The sequence below is a fragment of the Peromyscus californicus genome, unplaced genomic scaffold (genome assembly GCF_007827085.1).
Source record: "Peromyscus californicus insignis strain IS unplaced genomic scaffold, ASM782708v3 Scaffold_14__1_contigs__length_90479793_seg_2, whole genome shotgun sequence".
Taxonomy (NCBI): domain Eukaryota; kingdom Metazoa; phylum Chordata; class Mammalia; order Rodentia; family Cricetidae; genus Peromyscus; species Peromyscus californicus.
Window position 1 is genome coordinate 22,861,612 of NW_026294436.1, and position 13,260 is coordinate 22,874,871.

General features: G+C 54.7%; 1 protein-coding gene across 7 annotated transcripts in view; it reads left to right on the forward strand.

Moving 5' to 3' along the window:
- The first annotated feature begins 5,568 nt into the window (after positions 1-5,568).
- The window catches only part of Kif21b (kinesin family member 21B), a 48,835-nt gene continuing 41,143 nt past the window's right edge, over positions 5,569-13,260 (forward strand). For 5 of the 7 annotated variants that reach the window (XM_052737064.1, XM_052737066.1, XM_052737065.1 and 2 more), the window contains exon 1: positions 5,570-5,927. In XM_052737064.1, the coding sequence (XP_052593024.1) occupies positions 5,887-5,927 (41 nt within the window). In that variant the 5' untranslated portion in view covers positions 5,570-5,886. Of the gene's footprint in view, positions 5,928-13,260 lie in introns of all 7 variants that reach the window. The other 2 variants (XM_052737069.1, XM_052737071.1) reach the window with 1 other exon arrangement.

Consider the following 13,260-nt stretch of genomic DNA (forward strand, 5'->3'; position numbering starts at 1 on the left):
CTGAACAGAACCAATCTTTGAGCTAGAGATGAATACAGATATGTCCTGAGACCCAACCTGGGGACCCTTCCTCCTGACATGACAGGCAGAGGCAGAGGAAGGCCCTTGGTGTCTTCCAGGGACTTCTCAGGGTGGTCCCTGAACTCCTGGGGAGCAGAACAGCCCAGCCAATGTAACGACTGAACCCCAAAGGGTTAGTATTTAACCACACATTTCTTTAGTCACCACAATGCAGCAACCAGGAAACCTAGTCAAATCTTAGTCAAACCAGGATGGAGACAGACGATGAGAGCCTCTGTCTTCTTCCAGCCTCTGCCTCTAAGGAGCCTCGGAGATCAGAACCCTAAAGGGGTTTCCACCTGTGTGGGCCAGGGCCCTGGAAATCACTTGGGACCCTTTGGCATCTTTACAAATGGGAGATGTCCAGTCTCTGGGTCTGCTTTTACTAATTGTATCAGAGCAGGTCAGGCTCTGCCGTGACCACACACAACTCACAAGTTCAGTGGTTGAACACAGTAAAAGTTTATTTCTCGTGTATGGTCTGTGGACAACACAGGTGTGACAGTGATCGTGGCTCTTAAAGCTTCACCTTTTATTGGTTAAAGTCACGTGGCCACTTACTATCCAAGGATTAAGGACAGGTAGTCCTGCCCTATGCTGGAAGGCAGAGTGCAGGAAATATGTGAACAGCACTAATGACTCTACCCTAGCCAAGTGACCTTTGAGCCCATTTCCTCTTTTGCAAAACAGGCATGTTAACTGTGCACCTCATAGATGATTGTGAGGGTGGATGAGAACATGTATGTAATACAGTTCAGTGTGGTTATAGGGTGAGTACAAACTCTTCCTTTTCAGAGGACTGCCCCCTAGGGGAGGTGGTCCAGAATTACCTGTGTACAAAAGGGTCCATAAGGCTAAAGTTTCTTCCTGGAAAGCACCCTGGCTCCCAAGGCGCTGCCATGTGTAGTCAGCAGAGGGTGGCTAAGTTCCTGCAGATTCCCCTCTCCACCCAGCAGACCTCACACTGACTGCCTAGATGAACCTAGGACTCCAAGCACGCAGGACAATCCTTCTACCATTGAACGCCATCCCAGCCCCCACCCTAATGACACCTCATCCTCATAACCTGCCCCCTCCTAGCCCTGTTCACACTCATTCCTGAGAGTGCCTCTCCCTCCTGGTATTCTTCTTTTTAATAAACCCACCCCTCTGTCCAGACAGAGGTGGAGTCTATTGGAGAAAAGGTGGAGAATCCGAGGACAATGTGAAGGATTGACACCCATTTTGAGGTGAGCACTGGGTGGGATGTGTGGTACAGGTTCTCCCATTGAGACCTCATCATGGTCCTGAGCTGAGAACGTGATCCTCCTCATTTTGAGACATGGGAGCTGATGCTGGGCATGGTTACATCACTGGCCCAGGGTTACATAGCTCATAAGGGGAAGAACTGGGATGTGAGCCCAGATCTCCGTGACTCAGAAGATCACAACTCAGCCTCTGGGCTGTCTTTCGTTATTTCACTCAGACCAAAGTTTTGTCAGGACTATAAACTCACCACAGTCTAATTTCAGATGTTTAGCCTTGGGGTCCTTATCGTGCTGCCATGGAGCCTGCCCTGGGACAGCACAGCTGCCAGGCTTCCCATCTTGCAGCTCAGCCTCTACTTACTGTACTGTGCAACTTTCGACAAGTCTCTACCTCCCTGGGACTCAGGTTTTTTTTCACTTGAAAATAAAAGGTGACCCGGGCGTTCTTTTTGAGTCTAGGTGACGTTGAGAATTGCCACATCGATACTGTTAAAAAGGTACAGCAAAATAGAAGGGTAGTTAACATCACCACGTTTAATTAGGAATCATGTATAACAGGGTAGTGGTGGTGGTGGTGGCGGCGGCGGCGGCGGCGGAGCACGCCTTTAGTCCCAGCACACTGAGACAGAGGCAGACAGATCTCTAGGTTCGAGGCCAGTCTGTTCTACAGAGTAAGTTTAGGACAACCAGGGCTACACAGAAAAATCTCATCTCAAAAAACCAGAGAGAGAGAGAAAAAAACCATGTACAATGAGGTATGCCTGGAGTGCTTGGGAGGCTGAGGCTAGCACTGATCACAAGTTTCAATGCTAGCCTGTGCTTCATGGAAAGATTCTGCTTTAAAAAAAAAAAAAGAAATAGAAACATGTCTGAGGTTACAGAGAACATTAATTAAATCCTAATTTTTATTTGGAGCCAAAAATAGAGTTTGTTTTAAGACTGATGGGTGTTTGAAACCCACAGCTCTCTGCCTTCCTTGCTATTTATAACAGACTCTGGTTTCCTCCGTGGCTTCGTCTGTCTCCTCCTAAACACAGGAAGTGAGGCACAGTCCATGTCTGCCCTCAGATCTCCTGAGTCTGCAGCTCCACGGACCTTTTCTGGGGTCTCGAGCTTCCTGCTGGTGGGAAGAACGGGCCCTGCCTCTGGCTGGACATGGGAGGTTATAGCTGGACATCTGCTGAGGACACTGTTGGAGGACGGGCTAAGGCCTCTGCTCCCACAGAACCACACACAGCTGCTGGGAAAGGCTTGGGACTAGAACTCCAAGTTCCGAGCTCCGTAGTCACTACTTTACACCAGGGCTTATTTAGACTTTGCAATGCTATCGCCCAGTGCCACCCCTGAAAGGGGGTGGGGGAGGAGGAAGACCCAAGCTCAGGCCCCCTTGGGAACATTCCTGGTACCTATGGGTATCCCTTCGCTGTCTTTATGTGTTCCCACAGCATTGCTGTTAAAAAGTGGAATGTGTCTAAGAGAGCCCTGGGCCAGATGGCTGCCCTAAGTCACTGCTGGAGTATTTTAACTGCAGTTGCGTGGGAGCTTCCTGACTTGGAGGGGGCTTCCCACACCTCCCCTAGGTTCCCATCTGCCCAGACGCCCACAGCTCCTGTCAGGAGAAATGATGGAGGACCCAAGATGCCTGGGGGAAGGGACGCAGCTCAGAATAGGAGTCAGGGCTTATACTCTAGTCCAGTTAGGGGCTCGGGGCCAACTCTCTCTCTCTCTCTCTCTCTCTCTCTCTCTCTCTCTCTGTGTGTGTGTGTGTGTGTGTGTGTGTGTGTGTGTGTGTGTGTGTGTGTGTGTATGAAGCACTGAGAGCTGCATACGGTAGCTGATGCTGAGAGACGTCAGGGTTTAGGAAGGAGAGAAGGAAAGAAGAGCAGCTGGGAAGAGGTAGGAAGTGGGAACACAGCAAAGCAAAGCAATGGTTGCTGAGGCTGGATAGAGCTCAAAAAAGGCAGAGATTTGTTTTAGGCTTCCTCTGACCTAATCTAAATCTCTCCAAACTGCAAAGCATAAGCCTCTTTCTCACCTGGGATCCCCACATGACCTCAGCGCCGTTAGTCCCTCCCCTCTGAACAGCAGAGCCTGGGAGTCCAGGGTCTGGACCTCTGCCACCCAGCTGCTCCTTGATGGCCTAGGAGGGAGCTGCTGAAGTGGGCGGGGGAAACTGGAACCCTGGAACCGGAATGTCTAGGAGGTCCGCATCTGCAGCCCATGCACCTCCTTGCTCATCCTAACTGGACACCCTGGACGTCAGAGGATGCAGAGGGGACAGCTCTGGTGGCATTTCCCAGCAGTGGAACTGTGAGTCAGAAGGGTCATCTACTGTTGGAGGTCCGAGAAGACTTATGGCAAACAGGAAACCACAACTAAGTACCAAAGAAGTCCAGAGATGGATGGGAGAGTGAGCATTTTGGTGAAGGGACACGGTTATCATCCAGGAGGGCTAAGCCTGGAGCTTGTGGTACCCGCAGGGAAAGCTGGGCCAGTCCAGCTCCCTTTCCCACCGGCCTTCCCTTAGAGGTGATAGGAAGCCTAGAGTCACATGTGTGAGTTCAAATCCTCTGCTGCTTATGAGACTCTATTTCCTCACTTGCAAAATTGAAAAAGAACACTAGACCCTAGCTCATAAGGTTAGGAGGATGAACAAGAACATGAACATAAAGCTTGTGTAGATGGTCCATAAACACCACTCACCTCCCTACATCCTGTTTCGGTTGGAAGACAGGGAGGGTCTCAATCCCTCAACGCCCTGCTTGCCTCTTGCTCTAAGAGATGTGATTCACTGGCTTTGGGTTTCAGATGCTAATATTAATATGTAGGGTCTCACCAGGACCCCTCACACACATCACCACCACTGCCACCACTCTGGGGTATGGCTCTCTTCCTGTTTGCTGTGAGGGTACAAACAGTGTACTGATATATAACTTTGAAATGTCCCCTTAAAATTATTCCAAACAGGGATCTGGGGCTCCTGGGCAGATTGTGGGGGGTGGGGAGGTGCTGGGGCGGGGGGAGATGATGGCACCAATAACTGGATCCTTGAGACCCTAACCCACACACTTGCCAAAATCTCTGACATGGTTTCATCATCTGAGGCTGATGTAAGAAGCTTGGGAGTTAGGTTCCCTGCCTCCCCTCCCCCAGAGGTCTCCATCCACATCTTGAGCTGCAGCTGGGTCCTCCTCTTGGGCCTTTTCCAGAGGAGGGAGCCGGGCGAAGCCAGTGAAGGAAGGGCAGCTAGTGAGGGGCCCTGTGAATGGCCCTAATGTTGGGAGTTGGGGGGCAGGGAGGAGTGGGGCTCAGAGGGCGGGGAGGGGAACTGGAAAGGGGACTGTGACTTCACAGCCCTGGTGTCCTCTCTCCAGGCCCTGTGTTCATGTCTCCAGGGCTGCCCCCCTTGTCCTTTCTATAAAGCTGTGATGGTAGCTGCTGGCCGCCTTCCTTTCCCACCCACTCGGCCGTCCAGCCTCTCCCAGGTATCTGGAGTGAAGTGCCCCTTTGTTCCTACCACCTCCCAGGCAGCTCTGGCCTCCCACATTGACCCTCTGCCCCCACCGTCACAAAGCAGAGTGTGAAGCAGGCCCAGTGGGTCATCTGTGGGTCATAAAGGTCAATGGGACCCTCGTCTAGCAGGGAGAGTCTGAGCTGGCCGGCAATCAAAGCAAAAGATGGGCTTTAAGATGTTGCAGGATGGAGGTGGGGAAATTTACTTAGACATTAACAAGAATCCCCTTCAATAAAGGTTAGAGAATTTACAGGAATAAAATGCAGAAGGGAAGCTTTTCTAGCTTTTTCAAATCGCGAATTGCTAATCGCTGTGGGATGCTCTGAGGTGCTGCACACTGCCCAGAGGCCAGGGTTCTTACCCATGCCTAGCCACAGATTCGCTGTATGACCTTGGCCTGTTCCTCTTTGAGTCCCGTTCCCCATTTAGCAAAGGAAGGTCCCGCTGAAGCTGAGGTACCATGACTTCAAGGGCCGAGGTTCCCGAATGGTCAAGTTCCCAGCGATGAGTCCATCATGCCACTCCGGCTTTCACACCACCCCCGCAAGCCCTCCAATCCTCCCAGCTCCTCCCAGCAACCCAATGGACGCGAGCCAAGAGGTCCCTTTAAAGGCTCAAGTCCCGCCTCTGCTGCTCGTTGGGGCTTTCTATTGGTGGCTCCAGGGAGGGGCGGAGCCCCGTGCGGCTCTGAGGGGCTGGGGGTGGGTCCCGGGGCGGCTCGGCCCCCGCCCCCTTTGTTCGCGCTGCGGCGGGAGGTGGCTGCCAGGGTGGGAGGTGTGTGCGCGCGTGTGCCGCGCCGTAGGGAGCTGCGGGTCTCACCGCCCGCTGTCAGCTAGCTCAGCGCAGCGGCGCGATGGCTGGAGGAGACGCGCGGGACCAGCCCCGTGGGGCCGGCCGCGGGTGAGCCCCTCGCCGCCTCCAGCGAGCATGTCACCTCCAGCCTGCGAGGTCGCTTTCGCTAGCAGTGTCCGTGCCTCCGCCTCCTGCAGCCGCAGACGCTGCCTGGAGCTGTGGCCCCCGGACCCCCGCCCCTGATCCGCGCCCAGACCCTAGTGCCAGAGGACCATGGCTGGCCAGGGCGACTGCTGCGTCAAAGTGGCCGTCAGGTGAGCGCCGATGGCGGAGAAGGGGCATGCGAGGAAGGGGCTCGGGCTTTGTCTCGCGTGGACTCGGGGCGGGGGGCGCGGGCACCGCTCGAGCTGGAGCCCGCAGTCCAGGAGGAGGGGCCGACGCGCGCTGGCTGGCCCGGCTGCCGCAGGGGAGCGGCGGCCCTGCGGACTGATGGAAGGTGGCTTTGTTTGGGTGGTAATTTCTGGCCCCTCTTGGGAGCCCATAATGATCAGAAAATCGAATAAACAAGGAAATCCGGTATTTCACACCCAGCCCTGGCCCAGGCCGGAGCGTCTGTGTGTTTCCTCTTCGCCTCCCCATGAGGCTGCTGTCTCATTCTGGGGTATAGGAGGGATTCCCCCCTCCCCCCATCTACCCCAGTTAGCTAGTTCTATGCTCTTGATTCAGCTCACCATCCTGGGAGCGGGTACTACAGACAAAGATCGGTTGTGGGACCCATGAAAGGGTTGGAATGGTGCCTCGGCCTTCCACAGGGTGCCAATGGCTTTTGGAGAGAACCCTGCTGGTCCTGCCCCAAAAGGAGATGGAGCTAGCGGAGGAAGGGAAAGGTATATCTGAGAGACTAACCCCGAAGGGGTGAAAAGGGGTGTCACGACCCGTATGCTACATTCACAGGCAAATAGGTGAAACTGAGCAAGGAGGAGACCCCCTCGATTTATCTGGAGTCCCATTCCCAATATCTGTAGGTATTAAAAGTGATTTGGCAGACATTAGGAGGGAAGAGGACACGGCTGGGTGGGTTCTTTTACAAGGGGCACACAGGTGCAGGGCCAGGAAATGCTACAAAGTTGAACATCTGTGTTCTTTGTGCTGGGTGGAGATGCTCTTAGCCAGCTCGCTTGATTGGGTTCTGGGGTCTTCTCTTTTGAGGATGTACTGGGAGAGTACCAATGTAGGAGCTGGTCACCAACTCGGGCATGGACAGAAGCGTATGTTCCAGTCCTGTAGAGTGGGGGAGGGGAGTAGTCAAAGTCTAGGGTGGGTCTCTGAGACCGATCTCCAGATCCCCTGGGTCAGAGATGACCCAGATTCCAGGGATCCCGGGAAGTTGCTTCTAGGCAAAAATCAGAGAAAGTGATGGAATAGGTTCCCTCTTCCTGCCTCAGAGCAGATGCCCAACTCTGCAGAGAGAAGGCACTGCGATAGTATATAGCTTACGTGCTGGGGGGGATCGAGGTTGAGGGCCCCCAGCCCAGCAGCTCCTGCAGCACTTAGAACATCACTTGTGCACACTCTCCCTGGCACTGAACAGCCTGAGACAAAGAGGAGCCCTGCAGGTGCCTGGTGGGCTGGTGGGGCGGAGCCAGGCTGCTACTGAGGCTGACATTGCAGCGGGAACCCTTGGAGGTCGAGGGAAGCGCATGGTGGGGGTGCGAGTGAGCCGGGCATCTAGAGCAGATGGGGAGAGGCGAGCTACCTACCATAAAAAGAAAACGGAGCCCTAACCCCCAACCAGTGTGAACCAGGACTGACAGGGCAGGAGATGGGGTACCCTCTCCATGGGGGCTTCCCTTTAGACTCCATTTTGCAGGAGAGAGCCAAACAAAGGCCTTCCCCCTTGGTTCAGATGCCCCAGCCTGGGCCTGGCATGGTAAAATATGGGGTTCCCATTTCAAGAGCCTAGGGGCATGGGCACCTATGTAGAGAGTCAGGGAAAAGCTAGGGTTCCCTTCCCAGGACCACCATCAGGAGGTTTCTGGGACCCTGACCACAGAGAAGGGATGGTGCCTGCCCTCTGCACCCAGGTCGTTGGGATACTCTTCCCTGGAGTAACCTGTGTAGATGAAGTTGTGGGGAAACTGAACATCTGAAGAGCCAGCCTTTCCAGGGGCTCCAGGAAGGTGAGAACTCCGCCCACTCATCCCCTCTGGCTCTTGATCAGCCAGCCCGGCACACGCCAGACCTCAATGGGCAGCAGGCCGTGCAAGGCAGACAATGCCTGGACAGAACCCAGGTTCTAATCAGAGAGCTGAGGGTGGGACTGGGCTGGGAAAGGGAGCAGATGGTGCCAGTGATGTGCTTTAGGGGGAGTTCTCCTTGGTTGAGGATCTCTTTTTACGTCCCACCTCTAGAAATCACTTGTGTCACTGAAGGGACTGGGCATGGGGACTACAGTCCAGTGGCACATTTAGGAGGAGCAGCAAGGATTTGGGATTGCCTAGACCTACCCACTACCGAAAGTTTCCTAGCTGCTGGCAAATCCAGCTGTCTTTCTGACATCCTGGAAGTCCGTTCTCATCTCTGACTGAAGTGCCTTCTGAATTTCCACAAGAATCTCTTAGAGTGAACCCTGGGATCTGGCCCTGTGGACAGGGATAGATAGGGGGCTGATCAGGGATGTGTGTGGGAAAAGAGGCCCTGGAATGTTAGAAAGGGAACCCTGGGGATGAAGCTGCCTATGTACAAAATGCCGCTTGGAGGCCTGAACTCCTAGAGTCAGAAAGAGGGGAACTTTCAGGATGTGGGGGAGAGGGCCAGAGGTGAGCAGGCCCCCAGATCCTCACACTGTGGTCTCTCCTGCTGGCTGGAATCAGACCCATGTGCCTGAATCCAGGCCAGTCGGCCTCACACTAGAGATTCCCAATCAGCCCCTCCGCCTCCCCGCCTGTGATCCTTTTAGCCATTAATCCCTGTACTGTAAAGGCTTGACCGGCCTTTACCTGGGGTGGGGGAGCAGGGGGAGCAGGAAAGCCAGAGAGGGAAGAGGCAGGGCTGTAAGCCCCATGCTGCAGAAACAGAGGCCTGACAGATGGGGGGGTGAGGTGGGGGGAGGCAACCAAGAAATGCGAGTTGGCAAAGTTAAAAATTGGAGGAAGCCAAGCCACATGGTGAGTTCGTTTAAGACCCTTTCAAGCCCCCCAGCTCTGCGCCACACCATGAGGAGAGCCCCTGGTGTGGCCTAGCCCCCTCCCTTATCTTGGCCTGCCTTTGCTCAGCTTCCTTCCTTTAGTGTGCTGGGGAGGGGGAGGTGCCTTGGCTCGCCCCACCACTGGCCCTTGAGACTACCAAGGGAGCCAGGGGGACAGCGCTAGGCTCCACCCCTTCCCACTTCTTCCTGGGATAGCTCACTGCTGCAGCTACTTCCCAAGTATTCGGTTTCTCTGAAGTCTTGGTCAATGGCTGCCTCCATTTTTTGATCAAGACTGTGTCGAAGAGTCAAGGAGAGTAAAGACAGAAGAAACTGTGGGGTCATTACGTGGGGCGCTTTCAGGGTCCCCAAGCTAAGCAGTGCCATTCAATGCCAGCTGTGCCCCCATGCTGTCTGATTTATAGATCTGGGAACCTGGGCCCTCTATGGGCTGTGTGGAGACCTGAGAACCTTGGTAGTGGCCTCCTGGTTCAGAAACAGGGTTTCTGTCATCACAAGGAAGTGGAGTGTAGCAACCACAGGCCCCGGAAGTTGGCCCCCTCCACTACCCAGCCAGCCTGCTTGATTGGATCTTAGCATTTGAAAACATCCGAGCAGAGGTAGGGCGTGGCTGGGGCCGGGGCCGGGGAGCCCACAAAAGCTCCTCAAACCTGACACCCTTACCCTTACAGCTCTGGGGACAGAGGGCAGGGCAGAGTCTATGTCACTGTCTGTGGGGTGGGTCACACAGACCCTTCCCTTCTTGTCTTTCTGGACCTCCTGGACCTCCTGGGCCTCGTTTTACCCATTGGAGAATGGGAACACTTGGCTGATTCTGGTCTGCTCCTTGTGCAGAAAAGTGCTTAGGGTGAGGAGGGGAGTGTAATGTCCTTGCAGGGGACAAAATACAGGAAGACTCCTAGGGCACTGAAGATGAGTAATATGTTTAAACAAAAATCCCTAAGTTAAGTGTCCTTAAGAGCCGTCTCTCAAGTTTAAGCAATAATGAACTATTTAGTTAAAAATGAATTCATTTGCAACTATTCTTGTTTTGTTTTGTTTTTTTTTTAGCAGAAGTATGCTGTAGTGGACAGGAGGCTATGACAAACCCCATAATTGCTTAAATGTTTGCTGGGCACCATGCCTGTGCTATCCTGCTCAGCTGACCAAAGAGTCAATGCTCCTGTCAGGGGCGCACACAGGGGAGCAGGGATGGGAAAGGCTGGATCTGAACTCAGGGCACTCTCCTTTGGCAAGCGCGTGCTTACCAGACATCCCTCATCTGCCCCAACTCACGTCTCAGTCCAGCTGCTAATTGGCTCAGTGTTGTGAGGTCTCCGTGTTTCAGTTTCTTCAGAAGCGTCATGGCCCTGCCTTGTAGTGGTGAAAGGGATGTGGGAAATACACACGGTGTTGAGCAGATGTGTGTGGCAAGGGTGAAGCTCGCCAAATTTGCCTTCGAGGTCGCTGGATATAGTCGCCTGTCACCACCATGGCCTGAGCTCCCAAATCCCTGCTGGTTTTTTGTGTTTCCAGAAGCTTCTGTTCTCCTATTCTCAGGTCCCTTAGGTCTCTTGTCTGAGCTCCACCTTGTCACTCTCCAGGCGTGGAGTTTCTAACAGTGGTTCTCGATCTTCCTAAGGCTGCGACCCTTCAATACATGTTCCTCATGCTGTGGTGACCCCCCCCCCGGTCATAAAATCATTTTCATAGCTACTTCATCACTGTCTTTTTGCTACTTTTTTGAATCGTAATGTAAAAATACCTGTGTTTCCTGATGGTCTTTTGGGGGGGGCCGTGACCCACAGGTTGAGAACCACTGTAAGACCGCCGCCCCCCCAGTCCCCAGGCATTGAGGAAAGCAGTGTCCCCTGCCCCTCCACCTAGGAGCAGCTGGAGCTAACTCTGCCAACCCGCTGCCTCAGCTGAGACGACTGGGGAGGGGCACGCTGAGGGACCGTGAAGCCACGGGGCAGGTGGTGGCCTGTTGGCGGCGCTGTCCTGGTCCCTGGTGGACTCCTCTTTGACCTCCAGCTTCTCCAGGGTGTGGAAAGGAGGACATTCCATGATCCCTGTCCCCAGATGCCTGGCTGTTCACCTTGGTAGCGTGGCAGTAGAGCAAGCTGCCCTATTTCAGTGAAGCGCACCCTATCAGAGAGCCAGCTGCCTACAGATTTGTGCTAGGGAACGGTAACAGGGCCAGTGAGGTGGGGGTGGGAGAGGCTCGCAGCCCTCTATTCCAGCCCTCTATCCCAGCCAGCCAGCCAGCCAGCTGCCTGTTGCTTGGCATTCCTCAGCTGGGGAGTGTCCCCTGGGCCCAGCCCCTGCCGAGCTGCCCCCCACCCGATGCAGATGCCGGAACACACAGCTCTGGGATCTGGCCTAAGCCCGATGCTGCACTGTCTCCTGTCTCTTGGGAGGTCATGGAAAACCCCTACCAGATGCCCAAAGAGGGGGGGTGGGACAGAGAAAGCACAGCTGAGTGGCACTTCCCTGAGCTGGGCTTGCCGTTTTGCACAGGCTCCGAAGGCTGAGGAGTCCGACCCAGACCCGTCTCAGAAAGCGCCTGGTGCTGCTCACAGCCTGGCAGCTTGGCTGGCCAATCACAGGCTGGGGTACCTCCCCAAGACAGGGGCTAGCCTTCTCCCTGCCTCCTGCTCTCTGGCTTCTTGCACGCCTGCCCGCCTGCTTTCAGTTCTTCTGGGGTGTGCCCCTGAGGCTGAGGTGCCTCAGAGCAGGTGCCCAACCCTGTTTGTCCCGAGTGTGACTCAGAGCTCAGTGGCCAGGACTCTAGGATGGACTGAAAGGGTAAAGTTGAGGTTATCCCCCTCGGAGGGGAGGGGGTTGGAGCCGGAGACACCCCAGGACCTCCTAAGGATTTTGTGGAGTGTCATGCCCCCTCCCCGTGATCTCAGAGGCCGAAGTCAGACAAGAGAGTGTTGACTGACCCCTTTCTCCAGGTCTGCCAGGGCCTCATAAACCCATGCCCTTTGACCCCACAATACAAAGCCTTCTTGTTTGGGGGTGCAGAGCCAGCCCAGTCTGTTCCCTGAGGGCTGCCACAGGAAGGCTGGGCTCCAGTTGAGTATGAAAAGCCAGGGAAGGTTCCAGCAGTCAAACAGCGATGTCTTCTGGGGATCATAGGGTCCTGGTGGCTCTCCTCCTAGCAGAGCTGGGTTTTCTCTCACTCTCCTGAAGAGTCAGCACCCTGAATTAGATCTTGCCACCCTGATGGAGAGAAGACTAGCCCCGGTAGGAAGATGCCCTTGTCTAGGCTAAGTCAGCTAAAAGCCCCTGGGCGCCTGAAAGCCAGACTCCCCTGAGAGAGCAAGGATTTTGCTTCTTCCCCAGAGCTGGCAGGTTGCCAGGCTGCCTAGGAGAGGTGTGTGTGTGTGTGTGTGTGTGTGTGTGTGTGTGTGTGTGTGTGTGTGTGTGTTAGGAGTGGGAGCGGGGGGGGGGGGGGCATGCTACAGAGGGCAAAGGAAGCCTGCTTTTTACAAATGGCCCAGCTCAGCCTCCTTAGCTACAAAGTGGGGAAAATGCTTTCCCCGCAGGCAGCTGCTGGTGGGATCGGCAGGGATTCTAAAGGGATCATTTTCCTCCAGCCTGACCCCTCTGGCCCTGTCTAGGGGTGGCCTGGTGACTGCAGCAGGATTGGGCACAGACAAGGCTGCTTTGAATTCCCTCTGCCATCGTTATAAACTGTGGGACTCTGGGCTTGTGAAATGTCACCTTGAGAGTTTCAGTAAAATGGGGCATGTGTGCCCTGCTTCCCAGTGTGGTCACGACACATTACCTGTGCTCTTGTGCGTAAGTGCACCTGGCACCCAGCTTCTTGGTAGATGTTCAGGACTGAGAGGCTCGGGAGTAGGGGAAGGCCGGAAGGACAGCAAGCCTGCTACCCCCAAGGAATGACTCTCGGACTCCCTCAGGCTTGCCTTTCCAGGATTTAACAATCTTTACAGGCAGGAAGTTCTTTTTGCTAGCTTATCTAAATCCCTCCGGCTGTAGCTAAGTTCCCCTTTGATCTTGCCCAGTCGCTGGTGAGGAAGAGCGAGCTGGTCCCTGGCAGGTCGCATAGCACAGCGAAGTGACTCTGCATGAAGGGCAGACTGGAGGCCACAGGGCTCCTCTGTCCCTTCCCTCCCCTTTCCTTTGCATACATGAGCCAAACACACACCATGAAGAGCAGGCAGCTGGGCCATCGTTCTGCCCTGCCACCTGTGGTTGGAGCTGGGCATGAGGATTCAGGCTGGGCATGAGGAGGGAGCCAGTGGGTCTGAGCTGCCTTTGGTTTCTGTCAAGGCTGGATACAGCACAGCCAGAGACTGGGTGATAGACTCCTTTATAGTCCGTCTGGAGCTCTCCCACCAGCCCCCAAGGGCTCCTTGTCAAGATTCTAGAAAGGACTCGTTATAACAAAACAGATGTGCTTTTTTAGCCCCATGAAACCCCTTCAG